Below are 25,414 nucleotides of genomic sequence, written 5' to 3'. Positions count from 1 at the left end.
TCAGGAGGTTATGCGAGACGACGATCGTAAAACCTAAAACGATCTTCGCCGATCATGCCTCTTTGATTTTCCTCATATCGGCATAGGGTTCATTCCATCACCGTGAAAAAAAGGGAACAACTATTTCAGTCGAATTGATAACGTGCATGATGTAATTTCGTTTGATATCGAATGAACCTTCCGTTTAACCTAGTGAATCCTAACTAACGTCCGCGCATGCTCGGAAATTCATATTATCGAGTAATTGTTATGTAACGAAAATTCAATTCAACGCGCGGATTCCGTAGAGAAGAAAAAAGTAATCATCTCTTACTGCGAAATTTCATGAAGATAAAAATGCTAAGATGTTGACAGATATTTGTACCGTCAAATTGTTAAACAGCCAGAATAAACCGAGTAAGTGTTACTCGTTGTCAGTGTTGTCCGTAAGAAAAGATTGTAGGAAGACTCGACGCGAATTATTGAAATACGCTGAAATAATGGTCAATTAGAACATAAAATAGGAAAGTTGTACGTGTATAAGTAACGGGAAGAAATAAGATTTATACAATAAAACTCAACAAGAAGCAGAGAGAAAACCAATGCGTTTATAATCGAAATAATAAAATGTGCAGAAAATGGAATATATAATTCCGAAAGAAAAATGATTGGTACGTGGCAGAAATACATAAAGAGATCAGTAAGAAAATAACAAATAAGGAAATAATTATAGATTTAAACTCGCATTATACTTGCACATTTAATTCCATGCGCAACAGCTTTTAGTATGCATCGATCAAACCTGCCTCGTACACAATCGGCTCTCTGAACACCGAAAGGTAAACGAGCCAAGTGTTAACAAGCTTGCCAACTAAATGAATCCAGTCTCTACAGTGTGCAGCCGCGCGCGGTATAGCAAAGCGGCCCATGCACGTTTTAAACATCAAGTCTATCAAACGGATTTGCATAGCTATGTAAAAAAAGAGAGAGAGAAAAGAGAACGTCATGACGTTTGCGTTTTGTTTTGTTTTCTTTTGTTTTGTTGCACGTGCAATTGATCGATCTCTCTCTACAGTTTCATTAACTTTGCACGGCAGATCTTTCAACGCATCGAGGAAATGTATAATAAACAGTTCAACACATTCATGAAGCACCTTTTTTGTTGTGAGAGCGTTGCTTCATGGATTTTTTATTATAGTCGAGTATTTTTGCAGCTCAAAAAGGTGTGTATTCAGCATTGTGCTGGCTCACGTACTACATTTTAGGATGACTTATCGATCGACTGGTATCAAGAAAGGAATATTTCCGATACTCGAATACCGTCTGTTCCAATGGATGGAGAATTAAATTCTTGATTCGACAATATTTTTATTTAATAAATTAAGTAAAAAACTCACTTTTATATGTAGCTAATATTACAAATAATCAATTATCAATTTATATAGAATTTTCTTAGATAAATTCTTTAGAGACTAAATTCCTTAATCTAATGTGCATACAGGATGATTAGAAATTACAAGTATGATGAATAAGGCTGCGATCCATCTGGCGCTAGAAATGCCTCAAAACACTTTCTATTTAATGTTTTATTAGAAAGAAAAAAAAGAATAAAGTATTTTAAAGCATTTATAGCTCTAAGTGGATCACACCTAAGATTGATATTATTAAAAAATTGTGAAATTGGCAATACATGACGAATTAATGTTTGAAAAATAATATAAACTATATTTCGATTTTCTTCCGACGATTTGTTAGTAAAGGGAACAATAGAAGTAATGCTTTTATTATTATTAACGTTATTTTATTATAAAGGATAGTACGTCGCAGATACAGTTTCTGGAAATACTGAAGTGCAATCTTGAGAATCTAGACTGTATTCCTGTACATACAAGACTATGTTCATTAGAAAGTAACATTCTTTCTATTCGTCACAATGATTACCGTATTTAGACGGCATTCACAACCAAAGAACAGTTTAGTTCCCTAGTGCTTTCCTTGGGGGGGGGGAAACAGTAAAAGCGATCGTGTGACTCTGTCATTCTTTGTTTTCACACCATTCCCTATGTTTTGACTTATCGTTTTACAATATCTTATGGAATTTTTCTACTAACATTTTTATAAACTTTCCACCGAAAAACGCCGATTCGCACAAACATTAAAACAGAACTAGACTACCTAAAAACAGTATTGAGTATTGAGTAGAGAAACAAAGGAATCGGAGGAGAATTTAATTACTTTGCTACCTTGTCGAATTTAAGTAATTTTCAATCATTAACCGCATGCAAAACGATAAAACACTAGATAGAATTTGAAGACTAAAATAACATCGTCAATTCCGTGTATAACATGTAATATGCCACCGATCGGAATGATTGCATCGCAAGGTACTAATAAAACCGATGATTTATTCTCATTTGTCTTTCTTTCAACGAGGATAATAATGAAATCGAGACCTTATCAACGTATCACTAATATCCATAAAAAATCCCTCGATTGGTCGCTCACGATCGTACTAGACTTGATTTACTATAACGTAAAGTTTCTCGATAAGGCGTTAACGAGACCTAAACAGTACTCGTTAACGTGTTAATGTAACGATCAAGTGCTCACATCGATACGAACACTACTTCTCAAGTAGACTTCGCCAAGTTATCTACAAGACGTTTCACACAGCAAGCGAACGAATCATGCATCTCGAAAGGTATTAATAGAATAATAGAAAAGAAGAATTCGTGATCAGAGTTTTTGATCTTCCAATTATCACGATAGAAATCAGTTGCTTTGACGAGAAGATACAAGATTCCGGATTTACTGATATTTAATTTTCTTGACTGGATTGAGCAATATCTTTTTCACGGAAGCACATTACGGGCATTCAAAATGTTTCGTTTTAAAGATAGAAATTAATGATTATTTAAATTCTTTACTTCTTGTCGGAAAAATATATTTAATAAAATTGGTTATTTTATTAAACCGTTGATTATAAGTTTGACAAGAAACAAGAATATTTTGTAAAGAGAATTTCCAATACTGCTATTGATTATCGGAAGAAGAATTGTCAAGGTGATTTTAAAAGGAGAGATTCAGGAGAGCGCTCTCATCTGGAAGTCTTGCACGATAAGACGTAATACGAACCGAGCAGTAAAGAACAAAACATTTTTTTCCTCTGACTTTTCTTATTTTTTAATTCTTTCCTCTTCTATTTTTAAGATCATTCGATATACATCATCCTTGCAACACTACCGGCGCGGCGTACGTACATTATATTCAGGGGGACGCATGAAATATAAATTACTCGTGTCCTTTTCTCGGTGAATACTTCTTTTTATTTCTATCCTTACTGTCTATATCCAACCGTGTGCGCTTTCTTCTTCTCTTTTCACTATCGAATAAATCCCATCGAATAATCGAGTCGTAATTTCTCACGGATATCTAGGTTGGTCTCATGCAATTAGCTTCGATTGCACCGATAGTACTGACCGATCACGGCGATAATCAATCGTCTGAACCGTCGATGCGCCGTTATTCCTTTAGGTTATAATCCTATCCGTTAAACGGATAACGTTAAACGGTTAACAAACGGTTCGAAAAAAATTGGACTAATCAGAGGTAGCGTTCACTCATAATTGGTGCAACCAGTCTGCAGATGAGAGATCGCGCGTGTTCGAATACCACACGTAAAAGGATATCTTTCCTTTAAGATCTAACACGGATAGCGGTCTATAGGTAGACAGATCTATAAGTTCAGTCTCTTGCGGCGCATTACGCCCGGCGCTGGCCGGAGTCGCAGCCCGATTTTTACCACGTCGGTTCTTACGAGGTTTTCTTCAAGGGGTGACGGAATACGTGTATACTCGCGAGACGCTCGCCCGCACGTTAATACGATTACGCGGGCGTAAGGTCCAACGACTCGTTTTAATCACGGCGATTTGCGAGCTTTTACGAGTCCGCCCATTAAGTACGCGTTAGATATCTTACGGTCCGTATTCACTCCGCCGTTTTCACGTCGCCCACAGCGTTTTTATTCCTCAATCTCACAGTTCCTCTGCAGCGGTTCCTAAATGTGCCTCGTCCCTCTTCTCGGAGCTGATCCTCCGAATATATTTGTTCTCAGGTTCGCTGAGGTCGAGCTCTCCCCGAAAGATTCTCTTCAGCCTCTCGGAAGTCGATCCGCCAGCACGTCTAATCACGCGTCACGGAATCGAATCGCCCGCTCTCGACGTGGCCCTGATCGGGCCGTCGTGTGACGTCACATACCGCCACTGGGGAGTCCACTTCCGGTCGCGCACACGCCGCCGTCGCTGCTTTGGCTGACGCTGCTATAGCTAACGTTGCTCGCCTGCCCACTTGTTCCCATTCCGGAAATATACTGGAAACAGAATAATTACGTCTTGTTATTCTCCGCCATTTGTTTGTTTGTTTGTTTTTTTTCTATATCAAGAATAGCATTAGAATTTAGATAGATTTTACACGAGTTCGTTAGCGTGCAAACCTGCTGCGTTTCCTTCCTTCGTTTCTTTGGAAACAAAGCGTACCCTTTGATCGAACGAAAACGGATTTACGTTGCTCGAGTTGCCCGTAACTAGCGAGACAATAAATTTGCACGAATAAAAAGAGTTTAACGTTCGATCGTCCCGATTGCTGCGCGCTTGATCACTCCGCTTCCACGTCAAGACCGTACATTTTTTGCCTCCTGCATTTAGAATTGATGTATCTCGTATTCATCCTTTGTGAATTTTCAATAAGAATGGAAAATGACAATCGAAATGCAATATTTCAAAGCTCTTTTAATGATTTAATTGCTAATAAAATATCTTTTGATCAGGGAGCCACTCGATGGGATTGCCTTCGCCTCATCGCGGGGTTGCAGCGTCGCGATCGCTCTGCCGCCATCGATCCGCGTATATCGCGAGCATTTTAATCTCAAAACGGCCGCTACCGTTTGTTTTCCCGCGGAAGAGAGTCAAACACTTTTATCCATCGACGAGCTCTCCTCCTGTCGTCGTCCTAGGGACAATCATCGATCCATCGGTTTCGCTTCAAACGCAACCCGGTCTCTCCGCGCTCGTTGCTTCCCTTTAAAGGTCGCCACGGATCAGCGACAAGCTTTACACTTCACGCTCATACCCCGTGTACTCACGGCTTTGCGCCGAATCGTGCGAACAGTGCGGTCGAAGAGACAACCCCAGCTCGAACGGGGAGAGAGGTGGTTAAACGGTTTTTCGATAGCTCTTGGCCGTAAAGCAAATAATTCAATATTCGGCCAGCCGTGGAAAGAATGTCATCGTAAATGCGAGCGAGTCGGGCTTCAGATTTTCCGTGGCTTACGAAGTAGGCAAAGTGGGCCGAATGGACGCTCGGGTGGTCTGGACTCGCCAAATATCTCGCCAGATTTCTCTTTTTATTTAAGAAGGGTCGTAAAAGAAAGAGGCAATCGTAAAGTTTTGTACGCTTTATCTTTCGCCATCTTGTCTCGCGGGACAGTGACCGAGCATCAGAGTTTTCTCGTTTGCTCTATCGGATGTTGAATTCCCCAAGGTCAAATGGTGTTCCTTATTTTTGTCTTCTCTCACCTTTATGGTCGTGTTTGCGCGACCCCGGTAACACGGCCACGAAACTAAAAGTATCCCGGTAGGTTATCGGAAATAGTGCGAGGTCACGCGTTTATTCTTGTTTTTTTTTTTCATACGCGGATATGTTAATTCCGCCGTACATCTTTCACGATTTGATATCTCGTCTTTCCGATACCCACGTTGCATTCTAAAGTTTTATGCTTTCATACATGTATATTTGTGTAGTACTCATAATCGTCATAATTCAATCACACCATCGACGCTTTTATACAAGCACATGTCGTCAACACGTTGCGAAAATATTAAATATTCCACACAAGGATGTCTATAAATATCAGTAAAATTTCGGATTACACCTTTTCGCGCTCGAATTTTTCTCTATTTGCCTTTTCTTCATGCATGCTGTGCGTTAAAAGGGCGTGCTCGAAGCTCGCGTAAACACGGAATTTACGTGGATACGAAGCGGAAATATGCAAAATTAGGAAATACTTGTACACACGCTCTCAAGGAAGCAGTCCCAATAAAACAACGTAATGCATAACGAGTCGTGAAGTTGTACGAGCAGTCGCTCATAGCGCAGTTGTGTAGTCACTCGCGATCTCGTTGCCAAACTTTTACGTTCTTCAAACAATGTGCTTGATCAATCCGTTCGAGTTTGCATAGGCAAACTTTTATTTATTCAAATATACATTCATGAAATTTTGCAGCGCAGTTTTTCCTGTTACGAGGAACGTAGTAAGATCAGAGGAAAAATACCGCGCATTTTCCTTGTTTCTCATTAAAGTCTCGATTTGCTATTCGGACCGCATCTTTACGCTAATAGGAGTTACGGAAAAACTTACGACCGCTCACGTTTGCCATTGTTCTTCCATGCCTTGTGCTTTCGTATAAAGTAAAAAATGCATTTTTATCTTGTTTCTTGTATGATTCTTATCTTATCGAGTCTCATTACATCTCGAAGTTAAACACTTTGGAAATGGAAGTTAACAGCGCGTGATTTCGCTTTTCGCGAGAGCTGCAAAAATGGGTAACCGAGACAAGTATTTTTACATTAAGAAGGTGCATCCTTAGATAATGAACAAGTGCCAGGTGCGTGTTTAAGATTACTAATCTACTAATAAGACATACCGAGAGCTTTTACATTTTACGGGAATGCGTTGATATGCGTTGGCGTTCGTTGATACGCAAGGGCCTTGGAAGACGGATACGGGGATTCGTGATTTGCTTGGAAAGCAACTGTCAGATTAAACGCCCGCGCCGCTTCGTCTGTGCCGCATTAGGAACGAGGGGAAAGCGACGCAAACAAAAAGAGAGCAGGGTGATATTCCGTTGTTAAATGTAGGTTTGCTCGCCGGAATTTTCCCGGCTCCTTCGCACGTGATGGAGCGAATACGCGGAGTAGTACCGTCCGGATGCGAATTTCTGAAAAAAGCAATATACTGGATACGTCTATCTAATGAAAATAGTCAGAGCGAGCGAAATGCTTTTCACGCTCCTCCATTGAGAACGTTGTACCCGTTTCCGTTTACATCATTACGTGGGCGTTTATAGTACAGGTCGTAATTGATACAGGCAATGCGTTCTACCGGCAAATACTAATCAACGTAACGTGATAATCTGTCACATTTTCCGTGTGAAACGCCATCATTCAAAAATGTTAATTTCTCTTTCCCAAATCTGTTTCCTCCAAGCCTCGAATTATGTATTAATTGCAGCATTACTTCTATTTTCCGATGTGCATAATTTAAATATTTATTTAATCAATTTAATCATGTAATAGACGTACGCGGGTAATTATGTTGCTAACTAAATGGTTGAAAAATGTTTCGTTTGTTTGAAATTCGTTACATTTTTTGTCTAAAATTAAAATAATTATTTCGATCTTCTTCAGCGTAGATCTGTTATTTAGGCAATATAGCTTCAGCGTTATACAGAGCTCCAATTCGAATCGAAATTAACTTCGAGACGGTAGCCGCGGTTCCACAAGTCGATCCCGATATTGCTTTGAATTGGATAAAAAAATATTTAAAAGAAAAAAAGAAAAAACGATGGAACATGTATGCAGCAATATGGTTTAAACTCACCTGACTTGGTTTACACCTGAATGCTGGTTGATATCGCCGTTTCACCTTTCTCGGACAACAATAGCATAGAATTCTGACGAAAGCTCTGAAACGTAAAGAATAACAAGTATTTATTTATACGCAGTTCCATAGGATTTCTCCCTCCTCCTCTTCCCCCCGATCATGCAAATTAATACTTTAACCCTTTCGCTACGGCGAAACTCGCCGCCTGAATGAATCAGTTGACGCGTGTGTGTGTGTGGGGGGGGGGAGCCCGTGGAAAATTGAAACAATAACTGTTTAATGGTAAAAAAAATGGAAAGACGATAAAAGAAGAAGAAGAGAAAATTAAATGATATACGTTGGACAAAACACCGATACCTCGACAACTACATATTTGTTATTTGAGTAAGCGCCGTCACCCGATATGTAGCATAACGTTTGCTTCATTTCGAGCGACTGTAGTCGCCCGTAGTACGTGGACAGCATCTCGTGGCGGGTGACTATAGTCATCCATAGTGTGTGGACAGCGTCTCGCGACGGGGGTTACTACAGTCACCCGTAGCAACGAAAGAGTTAATTCAGATCGGTGCTATGCGACGCAGACAAGTGCGTTTATGCAATGTCACGACGTAATGTCGTGACGCCAAATGCGGTTTTAACGTCAGGATCGCATGACCAGTTGACCACTATATTTTTTCAAGTGTACAATCGTGTGTGTGTACACGAGTATTTGCATAAAGGCCATGGTGAAAAGCCGGTGGTGAAAATACAACATGCGATCGATGCTCGCGTGTGCGTTCGTTTCGACGTCGCAGTGCTAAAGAATCGAAAATCCTCCTTCAAACTACGTACGCCTACTTCAATTTTAGGGTGGATTTTACGCAACCTGCGATGGAGTCAACAGTTTGATTGCACTTTCAAAAAACACGCAGACGAACGAACGGTGCACGTCTATAGTAAAATAAATGATAGGAAACGCACGAATAATACTGCGATATTTACACTCCTCGAGCTTATCCGTATTTAGATTACAAACACACTTTGACGTTTTCAGGAAAGGAGTGTCGCGCTAGTAGATTACGCGAGCCCCGCATTTCGAAGTAGTTGAGCTGAACGAGTAGTTGACCGAAGGCAACATGCATAATGTTAAATTCGGCTCATTTGACTTTAATCGATCGCAAAACTATCCACATCGTCTGCTCTTTGTCACGTTGATGTTCACTATTTGTGTCATCGTGATACCGTTGCGGGGTATGGCTGATCGATCCATCATCCTGCGAAATTTTCTGAAACGTTCGAACCAGCAGTCGGACGCATCAGCGAGATTAGCATCCTGCATGACAACATTCATCAGCGAATACTTCGAAGATCCGGATCACATGTCGCTTTTATTACCGCAAGTGTTGCGAACCACTTCCGGCTTGGTGGAAACGTTGTTGAAGAAATTACACGGAAGAAGCAGCACCGTCTACACATTGGACGTACGACTGACAGACACGATGCTCAAGTACGAAATCTCGCCGAATGTGATCATTCTGTCGGAGAGTGTGATCGCTCTCGAGAAGAGCGATTTCTCTTTTATGAACTACTACAAGCACGATTGCAATTTGGTAATAGCGCTAACGAATCCATTCGTCGATGAAGAGAGCTTCCTGAATGATGTCGGTGCGCTGACACAAGGGATGCGGTTACGATCGATCCCGAAACTCGCGATATTGGCGTCAGTCGAAGAGGCAGTTCTATTCGCCGACAGCCTCGCGGTCCGGATCGGCAAATCGTACGCACCTGCGAAACCGAGACTGCTCGGCAGATGCGGACGCAGATCCGCTGCCAATGCAATTCGATGGAGCTTCGCAGACAAAACGGAATCGTGGCCCGTCGCTTCTACCATAAACGCGGCGATATTCGACAATTTTCCATACGCATTTATCACCAAGGACAATGCGGGCCGCCCGATATTCGGAGGAATCGAAGGCTCGATGGTGGAGGAAATCGTACGTAGCATGAACATCGAACTGAAGAGGAAAGTGATCAACTGGACGGACAATAGCACGATCCAGGAAGAGCTGGATCTGAGACTTCTCAACGCCAGCGACGATTTAGTGTTCGGCGGTTGCTTCCGGTATCCTCATCTGGAAACGCAATACACCGTTTCTTACGGTATAGTGTACGTCACGTGGATGGTACCGACGTTCCCGAACGTGTCCCTGCGTGGTTTGATAGCTTCGTTCAATCCGAGTGTTTGGTACGCGATAATCTGCACGTTCATTGTCGGCGGACTCGCGAAATTTCTTATTCGCGATATTTCCATACTGAATATTGCGGCACTGGTTCTCGGAGTCTCGCTACAGCGTCAGCCGGCGAGAAACTCCAGCAGGATTCAGTTTATATCTTGGACTCTGTTCGGCTTCTTCCTCACGCAATTTTATCTAGGATCGCTAGCTGATCAACTGATAAGAACATCGGATGAACAACTAAACACCATGGAAGAGTTAGTTGATTCTGGATTAATGTTAGGCGGACTCGATCAGTACGTCGATTTGTTAAAAACGTCCAACGACACTGACGAGCATGAAAAGATTATGCGAACGATTTATGATAAGTATATTCTTTTTGAGAAAGACGTTTATGCTAAACAATTTCTGGATCTCGAAGAGGGGGAAAACTCTAGCTTAGCTCTTCTCGTGACGTTGAATTTGACGAGTATCCATCAGAAATCTCGGAAACATGTTCACATTATAGACGAAACCGTGGTCAGTTATCCGTTAGCTCTAGGTACTTGGAAAGGTTTTCCATACTTGAAAGAATTCAATTTCAAGATTCAAGCGCTCATTCAAGCCGGTTTTATCAACTTTTGGGCAAAGAAGGCAATATTATACAGTGAGGATTATTATGAAAAACCTGACGAAGAAGAGGACAATAAATCAACACTCGACCTGAATGATATTGCACCGGCTTTTCTTCTTTTAATAATAGGATATCTCGGTGGAATTTGTCTGTTAATTATGGAAGTTATTTTCTATCCATCTCGAATTCTTATGTAAATTCACTCTGAAATATCTTTATCTTATCTACGTCTATTTTTTACATGCATTATGTTATTTTAATTAGAGGCGACATTACTAATATTGCTCGTTTCCGAGAATACTTTCATCTCGTTTTGAAAAAAAAGTTCTTCGGTGACGCGATAATTATCTCAGCTCATTAACCGATCATAATAAATCTATCGAGATCCCGCGGTATATTTAACCATGTCTCTTAGCTGTCCCGCAGCGAGTTAATTAGAAAAGTTCCAAGTTCATTTCATTAAACCTCTCTCTGTTTAGCTTGCCGAAGGAGGCGGCGGAACTTTTAGTGGTGAAATGTCGATTTTACAATTTGCGTAGCTGTACTATTCGTAGAGGAGATTGTATTCACTGTAATCCAATTGAAGCACGCTGTTCGTATCTTGCAACTGTGTTTCTAGTACATGGTATAAAAATATGATAACAATTATAGTATATGTATAGTATAAAAGTATCGTGTCTCTTATCCTTCTTTGTCGCAAAAGCATTTTCCGTTAAATATACCAATCGATAGGAAAATCTTGAAAAAAGTTAAGGCAGTTTTTAAAGAAATATATGCAAACGTTAGATGTGCCGAGTTTTGCCAGGTGTTCTTTCGAGGATTTATCCTTTTAGCTCGTATTCATCTTGAAAAAACGTCTTCAGCAACGTAGAGTTTAACTTTAGCAACATGTATTTACGATATACCGACTTTTAATACTAGTGACCAACTTTTGGCATTTTTTTGAACACGTGTTTCCACACATCTTCTCATGTTTCGTGAAAAATTCAAGCATTTTTTTGCGTTGTGCTATTGGCACGGTCTCGAATTTCATATTTGATTAAATTCAATGCGATGTATCACGATGCTTATTCAACCTTGTACGCGATTGATCGCTATTGGAAATTTTAGCAGTATTTACTTTTGCAGAATACGTTTTGTCGATGAAAATGTTAACTGCAACAGTAGCTTCTGACAACTCTACATTCTACAATTTTAGTGTTCAGTGGCTTTTTACGGTTACTGTCACAGATACCAATGTTTCGCATTAATCGATGATGGTTTGAAGACATTATCAACGATTCGCTGAAAACTGCCTCTTTTTCGTTTGAAATTGTATTTACGCTTGTATAACATTTCAATTGCAATCTCAAATTATCACTATGCTCAAAAGAAACGTAGCAAATAAATGACGATACGATTAAATTATTCGTCCTTAATCTAACTTGAAAAAATAATTACACGATTTTAGCGCATATCGCAGCGCTGTTGCATCAATCATGTTAAACTTTTGTGTCTTATACATCATCGATAATTTTGCAATAGATCAAATATAAACATCATGGAACGAGAGGAGATGTATAATTAGCAGTTAATAAACTATAGATAATAAGAGAAGATACGTTTCAAATTACCCTTCAAATCCTTTCCCATTTAGTATATTACGTAATATATTAACAACACAGAGAAAGCAACTGTTCCAATTAACATGTAGAAAACGGAAAAACTCATCGATTCAATTCTCTTCGGAATTGATTCAAACGAACTGTGTGCTCTTTGTCATATAAATAATCATAGAGCTATTAAAATAATCGTACGATGCCATACGTTATGCAGTTGAATTACGGCGACACGTTATTCTGAAGACTTTTTTGTCCGAGTAAAAAAGTCAAAGAGCACGTCGTTAATCAGAGCGAATCCAAGCGTGATTTCCGGTCATCGTGAGTCGATATCAGCGTCAAAATGTACCAAACTGCAGACGAAAGGTCCACCCCATTGGCGCGACGCTCGTGTAATCAGCTATTGGCATTGAGTTTACGTTCTAATGACAGTGAAACGTGCGCCGAATGCATTTCTGGCGGAATGGCAATCCGGGAGCAGAATACGCGCGACGCGACGTATCAAACCGGAAATCGATGACCGTGTCACGGCGTCGTAATGAATATCAGCGCAGATTCGCTACGAGATTCCCGACCACTCGATAAGAAATATCGAGTGCGAATGTGTCACGGTCGAAAATTTGATAATGGAATTATTGGCGGCGTTTACAGCGTGCGTTTTAACGAGCGACATTTAACTGACGCTTGATGGCGTTTTATTCATTAATAAAAAAGGACTGGCTATATATTTGAAATATTATTGATAATTATTATCAATTAAAAAATAGTAATTATTATACAAATGGAAAAGTATTTGTAAAAGTATCCGAACGTTTAAATAACGTTGCGGATTAATCAAACAAGAATGAGACAGCACGAGAACGCGCGATTCGTCGTAGGTGGCACAAAGTCGATTGGGGGATACCGAGTCGAGCTCAAGTTCATGGTGGAGCAAACAGAGATAACGGAGTTAAGAAGGAGAAGTAGGGAGCCAAAGAGCCATAGGGTGAGCTCCGCAGATTTACGACCACGGCTTACCAAGCCTGATCTGGCGCGATCTTACCTTCCCTCTCCTTCTTATTGCTTTTAGTCAGGCGAGTCTCCTCGTTTTTAGTAACGAGTAACGGCAGAACATACAGACGTTTTGGCGCCGGACGCGAGGCGACGCGACGTCTCGACGATGTCGAATCCAAATCTTGGCGACCATGCATGGTACGCCAATTGTACGAGTCTCGCTTTCATTTTTATTTTTTTGTCTTTCCGCGATATAAATGTTCCGCATTGTCGATTCGCGAGAGGTTTCGTTAGGAAGAGTCAATTACTTACTTTCAGCTATGATCTACATCAAAATGTTTCGAATTCACGCGTATTTATCTGGAATTATAAACGCTCTAATTCTCAACGAGTAATAGTCGTAAATTGATATGTGATTTCTGATTGTTGAGTTACGGAATAGCGTAAATATCATTCTATAATTTTTACTGTAATTTCGTAAAAAGTCAGTTATGCGATAGAAGCGTAATATAAGAAGGTACAATATAAAACGCAGTTTAAGACAAAAAGAGATTAATTGCAATCTACAATTTAATGCAAAGAACCTTACATAAGTCTTATTTGAGTTTTCAATTGCAGTCTGGAATGGGAAACCTAGATCTTTATCGCGCGCTATTGGTCATTACGTGGTTACAGCGTTTCTAACAATAGCACAAGACCCAATGGGGTAAAAACAGCATTATAACCGGAATGAAGTATGAGCGGAAATTCTTATCGGATGATAAATCCGGTTTTTAAAATTTGATAAAGTGTGAGAGGAAATGGTAATAAATGTAAATGTCAAACTTCTTCCGAAGTTTGATCTACGCTTCTCTCTCTGTTCCTTCTTCCCCTCTTTTTTATTTATTCCGAACAAGTTAGCATATAATTTACGACAAACCATAAATCACCCGAATGCGCGGTATTTTTCTTTGCAAAACGCGTGGTAATGCTGCCTCCGTTCCGTAGCCCTATCATTGCCTAAGGATGGAGCCATTATCTTATTTCGTATTGCCGCTACTGTCACACTCGATTTATATCGGCCGTATCAGATGCCTGATAAAGAAGGGACAAGATAGATAGATATTATTCGCGAGAAACGGAACATTCATGATGCCGATCATTTGCGAAACAGCGACGGAAAATCGGCCGTCCTTGAATTCGGGGTCTCTTTATGAGATCGGTGACCTGGTTTCATTCGGTCCACCAGCTAATAGAATGTTATCGGCTGCCTTCCCTCCTTCGAATCCCGATATAAACTTTGATTCGTATTTGCTTCTTTCTTCTTTTTCTCCATGTTAAGTCTCATCTCGTACGCGAGCTGTGCCTTTTAAATCTTCATTAGAATACCCTTATTAGAAATCTTTTTTCCAATATTCTTTCTTAATGTATATTGTAGAGTATCTTTTACGATTATAATAAAATATACTTGCGTGTGTGTGTATTTATAGTGCTATTATGTTACAATATTAAGTTACAATACTTTTCTATAATCTGTCAAGTAAAATTGTTATATATTTTGTGATAACAATACGACTGTAATAATTAAATAAGAGGTAATTACAGTAAATTGATCTAAACAGATAAGATCGCGGCGTGATATCATGCCAAATGATAGGTGTTTTATGCATGAAACGCACTTTTATGCAAACGATACCTACTGTGTACACGAATGTACGTATGAACATGTTTCTGTCTATCCGTTTCATTGTCACGGTCTATCATGGATTATTCATTGGGAATGCGCTGGACTTTTTTCAACGCCAGCTTACGTGTATAAACGTACATGCAGTGGGGCAAAGTAGCGCCGACAGAGAGATGAAATAATGCACACGCGAGGTAAAAATTTGCAATGTGGAATTTGAGATTTCACGAATTCGGAGGCAGACTACTCCCTCGGCTTCATCGTACTGCCGCTTTTGTCGAGTGCGGCCAATCCACGGCCGTTTACGGTTCAAAGTTTTTATCGTTCCAAATGACACAGATATAGTACAGCGACGTGATCGACGATTCCTCTGGGCAGAGTTTTAGCACAACTCAGATATTCCCTCGCTCATAAATCAATTTCTCGCACTTGTTCGATATCTAACGTTGCGATAAAATTTGTCCATCTGCCATCGTGAGAGATCTTGGAGGGGAATCCGCCACTTATTCCAACCGAAGCGGAACGGAACAACGTACCTACATCCCGCATTCACCGCATACTCGCAACAAACTTTTAATTGCATCATACTCGAAAGGTCGTGATAATTTTAGCGGGAAATTCACTTACACGCGAATTTTCCGTGGTAATGTAAACAACGAAAATTCGCAGTGAGTTAGAAATTTTACGTTACAAATTGTAATCCAACCAGAGTTTTATCGCGTTAAGAACAATATTAAGCTGTCTGTCAACCGTACCATGCCAGAACCGCGTGCGTTATAATACAATTGGATTCGTCACGCGACTAACGTCGAGATTTAAGTGTCGACGTTGTTAAAGTTGATTATCATTGCTCGGTAGGAATCTCGCTCGCCATCGGATCAGTAAAGTCAATCCATTTACGTGGAGAGTGTACGAGTAGTTTCTTGTTTAATAAAGATACACTGTACTATTTCAGAGCGTCAAGTTGGCACTGTTGTAATTTTACGTTGGGTATTAAAGATATTGAAAAAGAAACGGCTACCCGGGTTCCGTTTAAACAGCATTATTATAATTAACTCGATGCGGAGGCGTATCAGGAAACGTGGGACACGGATCAACGCGATGCAGCACTTCTGGATTCCGTCGTGCGAACAAGAGGAGCTATCTTTTGACTCTCGGTTAAACGAAAAATCAAATCGTTCATTGATTATCTGCATTATTTCTCCCGTTATTATTGTCGTGGTCACGTCGACGCGTCTTTGAGGTCGCCGGTTTACATTTTTTTCACGTACAAAGTTGCAATTACTCCCTTTATTAATATCCGCCTGTCTGGAGCGATCGAACTATCCATTTTACGACCTAGAAGGTAGGCCCTCACAGCCCTGTATACCATAAAGAAAGCACGCGGTCTATTGATTTTACATTTACCTGTATGCATGAAGTAAATATCCGTGAAGCGTGATAGTTACACGTGGGATTGCCGTACAGAACGTCGTTTGGCGTCAGCCAAACCGTATCAGTTCTATTCAACGTCAACGTTACATCGCCCCCATCGAGCAACGTAATTCAGCACGCGAACGCGTCCACCACACGGGGCGGGACAGATCGGTGCACGTTGATCCGTCGTCGCTCGCCACTTGCGAAAGCGCGATACACCCGCGCAATCTCTTATTTCCGCCGAACATACGTAGTTGTATCAATAATCCTCCCATTTCCCCCGTCACGTTAGGTTCATTTCCTCTTTTTTTAATTTACTGCAATATTTTATAATATCGTAATTAAGTTTTTATTTTGCAGATTTATTATCGACATTATTACATTATAATTATAATGATATTACGTTATGATGCTGGTTGAATAATATTTTAGTAATTTATCAGTGTTATTCTTCGCTTGGCAGACAGTGCAGCTCCTTCTCTTTTTCTCTTCCTTTCTGCCACAAGATCCATCGAATTTGCATTAAGACAAAAGTTCAGCGTTTGTTGTTGCGATTTCTTACTCGGTTACTTTCGTATATCGAATCGCGCGATCGTAGACGAAGCACGCGGGTTACTGCAGAAAAGAAAATTTTCAATCGCCATAGCCCCGCTATTAAGTCAAGGAGGTATTTAAGGTGATGAATGTTTTCAGGAGTGTCGTTTCAGCAGCGCTCGTGGAAAGACGATGGAAGAAAATGCCCCGCCCGTTTCTCGAAACGCGGGCGAATAAAAGTAATTTGCTAAAGGGTCCTCCGCCTAATCCACCCACAATCCCGCTAGCCAAATTCTCTTTTCCCGTCTTCCGCGGGAAATCCCTGTCGTATATACACGTTTTAAAAGGGGAAAGCTCTCACGAAAGTTGACTTAAAATCGATCCACAATCCGACTAGCGTGCTTTTTCGGTACGATTCGTTCTCTCTTCTTCTCGTCTTCGTGCTCGCGGTAACCGGCTGCTGGTCTCGTCATGACGAGTCTCACGGGGGGATAAAACCGATATTCGCATTAGAATGACAATCGGACGAGTAACGGGCGTGATGATAGATTGCAAACTACGTTCCGCGCTCGTAAACCGGTACGACGTTGACACGCATGTACGTACCACGCTGTCGCTTCAGCATGGCGCAATTATATCTGCGTGTAGTACATTCGCAGTACGGGACGAGGAACGGAAGAAGCCGATGTTAAGCCGGTGTAGACGGTGTTACGTGTGTACGTAACGCATTAATACTCGTTATTGAAGAAGAGATGGAGGTAGCACTGCACGGCCATCTTCCCGCTTACCGATATCCGCGCGCGAAGCGCTAATGTACCGGCTGCATACAATATTCAATAAAAATGGAACAAGTTTGATTATCCACGGATGCGATATTAATACGGTAATGTATGCGTTAATGGTTAGCTAACCGCAGAAACTTACATCTGCCGCCGGCAACTTTATATAGCCGTTACATAGTTAATGGAATAATAATACGTATCCTTGAATATCACATTTCTAATCACACAGTCTGTCGTAGTTGGTTTTTATCGTAAACCCTTACTCTAGAAATATACCAATAATATATCTTAATCTTTACTATTCTACTTTTTCTTGCTATTCTCTTTACTGTGTACTTTATTGCGCACTTTATTGCGTCATAAAAGATATTTTTTCCATTAATCATCTCTTTCAAGTGAAAATGTTAATTTCATTTAATTTATCATTCTTGATAAATTTCTCCTCGTTTTGTTATCGGACATCTGCTATAGAAACAAAGTTGAAGAAGAACGACAAATGAACCGACGCGGATGTGAGAGCGGGCAAGCGAACGGTGCGAAAGTAAAACGAAGACTTACCTACGAAAGTCCCTGCTCCAGCAAGCGTATATCACGGGATTCATCCCGCTGTTGATCCAGCCGAGCCAGGTGACGGCCGCCGACACGATCTCTTCCTGCCATATGCACCTCGTGCAGAATCCAGACCATAGATTCACAACGAAGAACGGTAACCAGCAGATAATAAAGACACCCATAACAATGCCGAGGGTCTTCGCCGCTTTTTTCTCCTTGGCGAACTTGGCAAGCTTGCGCGAGAGCGAGAAATTCTTGCTTAGGTGTTGCTTGTTGTTGATCCTAACGGACGGCACCCTCGTGAGACCGTTGTTGTGCAGAGGAACCGTTAGTGGTTCCTCGAGGTCCTGGAGGTCCTCGGGCGTGCTCGAGGCGGTGCGGAAGAGATGCCGGGCGTCGGTGTTGGTGGTCGAGGATACACCGCCACGATGTATCCTCAAGGTGAGTTCAAGCTCGCCCGAAGCCATCATCACTTGCTTCGTGCCGAGTTTCAGGCTCCTCGTCTGTATGACGGCGGCACGGTAGATCCTGTAATACGTGAATACCATGACGAAGAGCGGCAGGTAGAAGCTGATTGTCGACGAGAATATCAAGTAACCGAGGTTCTCCGTGAACGGGCACTTGTCCTCCGGTACTTGCTCGGTACGCACGGCGCGCCACCACGCTATCGCGGGAAAGGAGATCGCGCTCGAGCAGATCCACACGGCGGCGATCCAGACAGCCGCGCGTCTCCTGCTCATCCGGGTCGGATACGTGAAAGGATCGGTGATCGCCCAGTAACGATCCAGACTGATGACGCACAGGTTCAGGATCGACGCGGTGGAGAAGAGAACGTCCAGCGAGCGCCAGACGTCGCACCAGTCGGTCGTGAACAGCCAACGGTTCTCCAGCACTTCGTACAGCGCACTGATGGGCATCACCACCAGTCCTACTAGACAATCGGCGCAGGCCAACGAAGTCACGAAGTAATTCGTGGCCGTGTGGAGATGCCTCTCGCGGAACACCGCGAGGATCACTAGCGAGTTGCCGAAGACGGTGGCTACGGAAAAGAGCAACAGAAGGATCCCGAGACCGATACGATCCGTAGTAAGATCCCAGATACTCAGAGAGGTGTGATTGAACTCGGAGAGGTAGCTCGCGTTGTAGAAACTCCTATCGAGATCGTTGTTTAATGCGTGTACCTCTTCTTCCAAGCTCAATAAATAGATCTCGCTGTCATTCATGTTTTGCCGTGCGTAGCCGGTGCCACTACGACGACCGTGCGCCCACCTTCGGTAATCGGCACGATTGATCACGACGATCCTTGCTCAACACTCGTGGGTCAGGGTATCCTCACATTTATGTATTTTCCAACATCCTTCGTTCTCGTCCGTTTTCTCATTTCGTCTTTTCACCGCCTCCACTCATAATTCTCACACCACTGTCATTCTATATACGGGTCGTCGCTGCGCAGTCGCAGCAAACACTACGGAGAGAGACAATTCGATAGCTAATCGACTTTTATCATGACCTTTTCGTCATTCTATTTTTATCGATTTGACCGTATCTTAGTGAATGAAGCTTAGTCAAACTTTGTCAATTATTTGTCCGCCATGTCCGATGGACTGGCGCTTGGCACAACGTGTCCCTTTTGATTGCGCTGCTCAAATAACACGTAGAGAACACAGCACAAATTGACGAGTAATATGAAAAGTTCAGACTTGCTTCGGTTTCAGCTGTATTTTTATTTGGCTAGGATTATCTTTCTTTCAAATACCTGGAACAAATAAATAAATGAGCTCGTAAAAATGGGTTTGCTCTTTGAGAGAAGTTAAGAGAACCGACTGAGAGAACGGAGCAAAGAATTCCGCGAGCCAAAGAATTTTACTCGTGTTGTATCGTAATCAGACAATTTCTAGTACAAATATTTCCTTTCCTTGTGAAAGATCGCTAGAAATGGTTTTCTTTTGTTCGTAAAATAATATTTCTCTACATAAAATATTATCATTTTGTTAAGTTGTTTCAAATCTGATTTCAAATCGATAACGAATATAGACAGATATTATCTCAGAAAATTTATTATGAAAATACCATGTTTTTTTACGTTAATAAGAATATTTGATACATTTTACCTGCTTCACAAATTAGAATAAAGAATGAATTTCAAATTCTTTTAGAGATTGTTTCGCTGAGACATGTTATCGTCATCATTGGCAGCATTATCTACGATATATATTTACGATTCGTCTTTAAAAACAATTAGAGAAAAGATATCGAAAATGTGAAAATAATATCATTCTTAACGAAACAAAATCATCAAGTTACACATGAATAGTATTTAAAAATATATTAAAAATTGCACGATAGATACGTAAACTCTGATATATGTGTGATCAATATATAAAATATCCAAACACTCTCCATAGATGAGGATCTTTAAAAGTACTTTAAATGAGATGTTACAAAAAACTAAGTAGTCAGCGTGTAATCAACATTATCTAGCTCCAGCAGATTTTAAATAGGTATTTCCTAAAATGTTCCTGTGTCTAAAGGCACGGGCGAATCTCATTACAACATGGTACTTCGTCCTGCTAGCCGGTTTAAAGCGTAAAATTAAGTTGCAAAGTTGAGTACGATACGCCAAGATATGAGAAAGATTCATGGTTGCTTCTGCGTCCGAAAGCGAGAACAAGAGTATGAAGAAAACGCGCAGGTGTTTTATCACCGCTTGATTAAATCAATTTTAGTAACCAATTTTAAACCAACGATAATCTGTACTTTCAATCTTGGATCTTGAATATCTGAATTTTATTAGAATTTCTCGATATTTACACCTTATTTATAAATTTATTTATAAATACCCCTTCTTTCTCTGGCGTTATGGCGTTATGACGCATTACAATTGCTACCGCGTAACAAAGATGAAGTAATAATAAAAAATAGTCCGAGGCACTTTTTCAGAAAATAAATATGTACTTGACGTAATCCAACTTCGAGTGAACTTTCTCGCCTCGTCGATTTTATTGACCAATATCGACGGCTTCATTTTGTGCCGTCGACATGACATCTGAGAAATTGCCCTCGGGCCATGACAAACTCTTTTTGGAGTGATATTAAAGCTATCGTGCCGCGTCATCGTATTTTGCGTACGAGGCTCTCTGATCCTTTCCAGAAATCGCTTTCGTCTCCAGAATGTTGGATTTGCGCAGATAGTGATGACAGAAATCGCAAAAAAATTAACGATTATTAATACCGAATCACACTGATAAATCTATTTGGTTATTACACAAATGTTTGTTGAATTTAGGTAATGTGTAATTAAAATGAATCATTAATATCTATTTATTTTGTGTGCCAGTCTCGCCAATGCCACGCGTGGACAATCAATTTCAAAGAGCTTGGACTTAGATTTTCTTTCAATGTATAACGTAAGCTACAATTACTACGACTATTTATGGATATTCATCGTTGAATGATCATCTTTGACCCTGCACCTTCGCGTCCTCGCTCATTCTCCCTCAGTTTAACAGTGAAGTGCACGCTCAATCTTACACATAGTTGTTGGAGAAGGCCGCCGTTGAACTTGGTCATTACGGATGAGCAGTACCAATAGCGATCGATATGCATAGTACTACAAAAGGTAACTTTTTTTTTTAAACCCATCAGCCCATTAATGAAGAATATACTTTTCTAGATCAAAAGCATTTGCTCTTCCAAAAATATTGAAATCAATATTTTAAATATATACATAACAGTGTAAATAAAAATTAAATTAAAAATGTCATCATAGATACATCAGAAGGTCTTTAAATCTTTATAAAAATTCATGTTTTTAATTTTTTATGTTGCAATTGAAAATATTTCAGTTTTTATTGAATGGAAAATGTGTTTTATCGTATAAAGTAAACCAAAGGGTTTTCGTAGAAATGGTGAAATTATAATGATGAATTCGCGACTAAGACCTAGTGTAAATACACAAACATATTTCTATCAAAGCATAAACTTTGTTAGTCGTATTACGTGTAAACGTAATGCTAAAACCATAAAGAAGATATAACTTTGCAAGCTCATGTAATATTCTTTACCGCACATATGACTTCCGCAAAGGAAACTGCTGATCCGATTGCGTCAAATTTCGGACTCATATATAATTATTTAACACGTTCCCGCCAAGCTATTTTCGAGTAGTTGTCATTTTCAGGCCATGTGTACCAAAAATGGTACATGTTATAGAGTTTGATAAAAATTATCTATTTTTTGGCTATTTTGTGAGCTGGAAATTTATTTTTTAGTAAATAATGAAACTAATCAAACATCGTCATAGAGCATGTAATAGTGATACCAACAATTATTTTCTTACGCTTTATCTATCAGTGATAAAAATATCACTTGGCTTGAAAATGAGTTTCAGCGTAGTACACGCGGCAGCGGAATGTGTTAAGTGCGTGTATTGATCTATATGGACAATATAAAATGTAGTCAACAACATAAAATAAAGAACCGAAAATAAATCATGGACGGCTTAGAAACGCAAATCGAAAAAGTATAAATGTGTTGTATGATATTAAATGACCGATATAAACGTATATATATTTGTACGAAAGGATGTTTCTTCTCAAACAGCAAATCCCTATATCGCGTTTCTCGACAAGGGTCGAGCTGGATCCGTATGGGTGATCTCCTTTCCTGTTTCTTTAGGAATTTACGAAATTGCGATAGCAGGATCAGGAGAGGCTAGAGATAACTTACGTAACTGATCGGGAGAATAAGAGAAGACACCAAGGGCAGAGAAGCGAGAAATTGAAAAGAACAAAATCGAGTGAATAAAATATCAATATTTTGCAACGCGTATAAAACTGCACACGACGCAGCAGCATACAAATAATAATTCTCCATTTTAGATTGTTTTAATATTTATATAATCAAAAATTCTGTAATTTTAGACGTATTCAAATAATTTCTCAAACATTTGCTATTGTATTATTGAATCTTTTCCATTAATAATTTTCCATTATTTAATAATTAATGATAATTATAAAACAACTATTATTACACATCTTCTATATGCAAAATAGATGAGAGTGAAATTTCAAAAATTGATTGTCAACGAATAAATTCCTTTTATGTCGTGATTTATTTCATGTATAACATCTATTCATTCTCACAATCAGTCTTTGTCGAAATTACTTAGGTAATGTAGCTCGAAGGAAGGAGAACGCACTGTTCTACGAGGCTTGATAGCATTCGCATGTGACCCCGACTCAGCAAATTGAAAAATTGCATAACATTGGTCAAACGTACGATAATCGTGTAAGCCGGAAGTCAGTGGGTGCCAATGGTCAATTATCATTTATAACTCTCATGTAAGATTCAATTATCTTTGTTACAACGAAATCTATTTTTGAGTTGTGATTCTTCTCTTTCACTCATCTCATACACGTGGAAAAGCGATGCAGAAAATAAGAGAAATCTTCCAATTGATCTGAGCACTTTATTTTTGAGAAAGGGAAATGATTCTTCGTCGCGTTAACACAATTAAACAATCTTGACAATGTTCTCGATGCTTCTGCACTGACAGGGACGCACGACTAAACTTGAGAATTATGCGGTGCAATTTATAGGCGCGCGGGTATAGTTGCTCGCGTAGTTCGGTACTACACTGATATTGGCCTTGAAGATCCATAATTAGCACAGTTAATTAGATAAATTACTTCACTGCAAATATGTGTTTTCCATAAGAGTCAACAAACACTATATGGAAGTATTATTTGCATTTGTTCGTGTACAATTTTACGTTTTGTCATCATGTTCTTTCCTCAGTATTATTTGCTCAGTGCAAAGGACATTACGACGTTAATTGATCCTGGTCCTTGGCTAAATAAGAAGCAAATGCTCTTTCTTAAGCTTAAGATAAGCTTCTAATCTTCAGTAATCCTAGCTCATCTCAGGATAGACATCGCCTTTCCCGCTATACTCTCCCCTACCTACCATCTCCCTACCGTTTCGTGCTGTGAATTTTACGCTTTTAAACAATTATGTACAATATATTACACTATATACTCTTCTACGGAACGTACCAAATGAAATGTCTCGAGTGTTAAAATAGCGTTCGTGACTATTGAAAGAAAGTTTAAACAAACCTGGAAAATTAAAAGACAACTACTGAATGTGCTCGGGGAAAGTATTCTTAATGTTAAAGCATATGTACATTGGTAGAGTCTTCTTTTACGACGTATTTCGCGGTGTTTCATCGTACGTTGTCACAAAGCGTCGAGAAAATTTCTACATGTTCTGTTTTTCTTTTTTAAAAAAAAAAAAAAAAACACTGTATGCAAACTATTTTTCTATGAAATTTCTAATTAATTTTAGAGATGAAAATTAGACCTTGTAGAATGTATGGTATTTTATTTTATCAGCATCAACAGAATTTGGAATGCAGTTTTCCGAGCGTTTTAGATTTCTCAAGCGTATCGAATTTTTGTTTTTAGATACCGATTCCAAAAATAGATTTGAAAGTCATGATAAATGATACCACCGATCATGATTAATTCTTATGTACTCTATTTTTGCGACGTCAATAAAAAGTAACTTTTTTCCTAATTATTACTTACAATTAGTATAGAATACTTTCCGGGCTGCATATCCACGTAAAGCGTAGATAGAAAGCTTTTTTGGCGGGAGAATTAACAGCGTTACAAATTTAAATCACAAACGATATCTGTACATCTATGCCCCAACATTCAGTGACTTCATTCAAAGTGTCGTTCAATTTGTTAAACGAGAGAGAAAGAGAGATAGAGAGAAGCAATTAAATAAAAATTACACGAGTGTGAACTGTACGCACCACCATATCCGATTTGCGTGCCGATCGTGCGCTCTTCCGGGGAGATACGCGGGTATCGCGGTTGTTCTCCATTAGCTCATCATCACCGGATAACGCGCGTTAATTGCCCCCCCCCTCCCCTCTGCCTCTAATCGGGCATATCCCGGTTGCACGTGAGCTTTCAAGGTCACAGCCTCTCCTGATCGCGTTCAGCGTTCGATTGATTCGCACGATTGACGATGCACGATGTCACGATCCTCGAGGCACAGGCGATGTTGCTGCTTCTGTTTCTGTTGTTGTTGTTGTATGTCGTGATTTGGTTCGCGAATCCCCTGTCGAATGTCAGTATCAAGTGTAAGCGTACGTGCGTGTGGAGCATGATTGAGGGGGGAGGGGGGGGGGGGTGAAAACGGGCGATCGAGTAGCACGTCCACGAATCACCGCGCACATGCACGAGAAAAACGAGGATGCGGGTGGAAGCGCGGCTTTTTCGGGAGCGTGACACTAACGTAACTGCCCTCTCGCTCTCCCGGTGGTCCTCCACGGGAACGCGGAACGCGTTTCGCGGTTTTCGACGGCCGACTGCTACCATCGCGTGGCTCGAAAGCT

At 40.3% G+C, this 25,414-nt stretch overlaps 3 protein-coding genes across 5 annotated transcripts in view; 2 read left to right on the top strand and 1 right to left on the bottom strand.

Annotated features, from left to right (window-relative positions):
* Nucleotides 1–4,363, top strand: part of LOC105284718 (ragulator complex protein LAMTOR5 homolog) — an 8,069-nt gene extending 3,706 nt beyond the window's left edge. The window contains exon 4 of the mRNA XM_011348490.3: nt 4,094–4,363. Coding sequence (XP_011346792.1) covers nt 4,094–4,226 — 133 coding nt within the window. The 3' untranslated portion in view covers nt 4,227–4,363. The remainder of the gene's footprint in view (nt 1–4,093) is intronic.
* On the bottom strand, nt 4,195–25,414 carry LOC105284981 (dopamine receptor 2). 3 transcript variants are annotated; one of them, XR_894984.2, is made up of 5 exons: nt 24,827–25,413; nt 18,010–19,759; nt 7,637–7,721; nt 6,681–6,974; nt 4,213–4,348 (listed from the first exon to the last, which is right to left on the bottom strand). XR_894984.2 is itself a non-coding variant. In XM_011348915.3 (4 exons), the coding sequence occupies exons 2-4, from the start codon at nt 19,224–19,226 to the stop codon at nt 4,229–4,231; spliced, it is 1,422 nt and encodes a 473-aa protein (XP_011347217.1). In that variant the 5' UTR covers nt 19,227–19,759; nt 24,827–25,411; the 3' UTR covers nt 4,195–4,228. The 3 variants fall into 3 exon arrangements, 2 of the variants coding, with proteins under 2 accessions (XP_011347217.1, XP_011347334.1); XM_011348915.3 differs by lacking the exon at nt 6,681–6,974 and having other exon boundaries at nt 4,195–4,348; nt 24,827–25,411; XM_011349032.2 differs by lacking the exons at nt 4,213–4,348; nt 6,681–6,974; nt 7,637–7,721 and having other exon boundaries at nt 18,006–19,759; nt 24,827–25,414.
* LOC105284915 lies at nt 7,729–12,128 on the top strand. Its single transcript, XM_011348801.3, has one exon. It carries the CDS (start codon nt 8,755–8,757, stop codon nt 10,660–10,662), a length of 1,908 nt encoding a protein of 635 aa, XP_011347103.1. The 5' UTR covers nt 7,729–8,754; the 3' UTR covers nt 10,663–12,128.

This window comes from Ooceraea biroi, chromosome 7 (genome assembly GCF_003672135.1).
Source record: "Ooceraea biroi isolate clonal line C1 chromosome 7, Obir_v5.4, whole genome shotgun sequence".
Classification (NCBI taxonomy): domain Eukaryota; kingdom Metazoa; phylum Arthropoda; class Insecta; order Hymenoptera; family Formicidae; genus Ooceraea; species Ooceraea biroi.
This window is presented reverse-complemented; position numbering and strand designations above follow the sequence as displayed.